The sequence below is a fragment of the Cucurbita maxima genome, unplaced genomic scaffold, assembly GCF_002738345.1.
Source record: "Cucurbita maxima cultivar Rimu unplaced genomic scaffold, Cmax_1.0 Cma_Scf00013, whole genome shotgun sequence".
In the NCBI taxonomy this organism is placed as follows: domain Eukaryota; kingdom Viridiplantae; phylum Streptophyta; class Magnoliopsida; order Cucurbitales; family Cucurbitaceae; genus Cucurbita; species Cucurbita maxima.
The window spans coordinates 4,313,787-4,316,661 of NW_019272029.1; the positions used below are offsets into that span (position 1 = coordinate 4,313,787).

The following is a 2,875-nucleotide window of genomic DNA, read 5'->3' on the forward strand; positions in this document are numbered from 1 at the left end:
GTCCGTGTACGTTGACGACATAATCATGTTTGCTTTGCTATTGAAACATTTATTGATTTCCAAACTGAAAAGGTAAAAAGAAACACTCATCCACTTGCCTTTTATTTTTCGCCCCTTGGATTTCCTTCCTCCAACTCAAACACTTCCCCATACAAACACATATGATCCAAACCAATACAAAATCAACACACCAAACCCCACAACAGCTTACACAAACATCAAAGTGGCAACTTTTCAGTCTCAAATTTATAGTCATAAGTGGTGACACCCCTGAATATCCCATCCTCCAAACGATGGCTCACCTGCCTTCCATCCTTTAGAGTGTCCTTTTGAGTGTACGAAAAGGGCACATCACAGCAAGCCTGAGTTACCACTGCACTGAATTTCACTTTTGACATCGGAGGTATGGTTATGGTTTCTGTTGTCTCTACAAATGATTTCTCCTCCTCCTTCGTTGCCTCACTGCTGCCCTTAGAAACCTCCAACGAAAGCTCAAACTTCAATTTCCCAACCGTTGGAATCTTCGCTGACACCTTCGTGGAAATCCCAAATGTCGACGACACAGATGAACTCCAACTGGTTTCCACCTTCTTCTCGTACCTGAATTTCATAACTACCTTGTCAGCAACCTCCGTGTTGTTAATGGCTACCCCTTTTGACACTGTGAGTATCTTCTTCCCATAAACCCTCGCATCATTAACACGATACTCCACATCTTCAATGCTTCTAGCAACAACAATCTCCACCACTTCCAAACGTGCAGTGTCTGTAATGGTCACAACGGCAGCATTAAGGCAATTGGTCTTTCCTTCCGTCGTGAGCCTCTTGCAGAAATGGTTGTTGCCTTTGTTGCGAAGTGCCACGATGTTGCTGTCCACTTTGACAGGCCAAAACAGAGCATTGGGGTTGTCCTGTCCTGGGTTTGTGGAGTCGCACCATATCCAATTCGGGTCTCGAACCCAATACTTTCCTGAATTAACATGTTTGATATGAACATACCCATCTTGTTTGGATATGATCTCAAACACGATCGATGAATCCTCCACGTTAGAAGCAGAGAATTTGAGGTATTTTCCAGAGGGTTCGAGATATTCGCCGTTGTTACTCTTGAAGGCTACGTATTTTGGGAGTATGAATATGGAGTCCCAATCCATGGCGGTTAAGAGAACAAGATTGTCGTCAATGGTGGATATGTCTTCAATTCTTGCTGCTACGCAATCGTTGTAGGGTGAAGGGTCTGATTCGGCCATACATAGAAAGGTATTGAGTTGAACATGTCGGATGTAGTGTTGTTTTTTGTCCGGCAGGAAAATGGGTTCGAACAGAGTGCAGGACCATTTTGATTGGTCTTCTTCTTCTTCGTTGGCAATGGCTGCAATATAGTTGGAATCCTCTGACAAACGAACCCAGAATTTGTTGTTGTAACAGCATCTTATATGAACCAATCCCGGCTTTGTTTTCGAAGCGCGAATTGCAAATTTTGAATATGGGCCGACAATGTTCTTGCCGGAGAATCGGAGAAGCCCATCGGAGTCTTCGCTTTCACTAATGTAGCGAAGGTATTTGTTGTTACGTGTGGATTTGAGGGAGAAATTCCTGGGGATTGCCTTTGCAATGGCTTCGTCATCGTCGTCGGAATCAGAATCGTCTCCCACAGCTCTGTTTTCATCGTTCATTAACTTCTTCTCTGCTTCATCTATATCGTTGTCATTATCATTGTCGTCGTCGTCAAGTTGGTCGAAACCTTGTTTTGGGTTATTTTCATTCTTGTCAAATATTTTTTCTCCGAAGTCCTCAGTTTTCTCGCCGATGTTTTCAATGGCCTGTCCGGTAGCCTCGACGACAGTGCCAATGCCACCGACGATCGGGGCCTTCTCGGCGACGTCCCCCACAGTTTCGACCAGCTTACCGGCTCCTTTCATAACTCCCCCGAGAGTGTCCGTCCCGGCTTTGCCTAGTCCTCTCAAAAGGTTCATCTTTTTTGGTTCTTTTTGTGAGTGGTATGGTGATTTTTTGGTGGAATTGGGGGTGGATTGAAGAGGGTGTTTATATAGGGTAATGGGATGAAGAACAGTGGTATGGATTTTGGGTGGGTGTCCATATAATTGGTGATGGGGCAAGTAATAATGCATCAATCATTATTACTCTCCAAATCCTCACGTGTAGAAACGTTAAGGCCAAGAGTGGACTTTGGGGGACCTCTCACCCATTGGATATAATCACCATTCATATAATTCAAAAAATGACAAAACAACGCAGCTGGCTACTTCAATAATTGTAGATTTCATTTTGTTTTTTTCTATGTAATAAAAGTAGGGTTTCAAAACTCTTTTTAAATCCTTATAAGAGGAGGAACACGGAATTTAATTTCATATCATATCATTGTGGAGCATATCACAATATTATAATGTGGAGAGTCGTGTTCATCTAACAATGGAGAGAGTCGTGTTCATCTAATAATGGTAGATTTCATTAAGTTTTCATTCTCAATTTTTCTCCTGAATCGGGAGAATTATGAGGAATTAGGATTTGAAATTCTAATAAGTTGTTTTAAAGAACATTTTGCACAACTTTTGTGAAGAAATCTCAGAGTAAAACGTGTCACGTGTCAGAAGATGGAGTTTCAACGAGCCTTAGTTTTTTTAGTTTTTAGTTTCTTAATCTACTTTGATTACATTTATTTTTCGGAATTGAGTTCAATTGAGTTACTTAGAAAAAGTTAAAAAATCCAAAAATAAAAAAAAATAGAAAAATAAAAAACGGAGGAACCTAGAATACACATGTTTGAATCACGTCAAACGTCAAAGGAGGATACACATCGTCTATCAAAGAGGGAAACTCATCTTTGCCACGAAAGCTCCGACGACGCTATACT

The 2,875-nt window shown here is 41.4% G+C and overlaps 1 protein-coding gene across 1 annotated transcript; it reads right to left on the reverse strand.

Moving 5' to 3' along the window:
* Nucleotides 1-218: 218 nt before the first annotated feature.
* On the reverse strand, nucleotides 219-1,976 carry LOC111488338. Its single transcript, XM_023136031.1, has one exon. It carries the CDS (start codon nucleotides 1,974-1,976, stop codon nucleotides 219-221), a length of 1,758 nt encoding a protein of 585 aa, XP_022991799.1.
* Nucleotides 1,977-2,875: the final 899 nt, after the last annotated feature.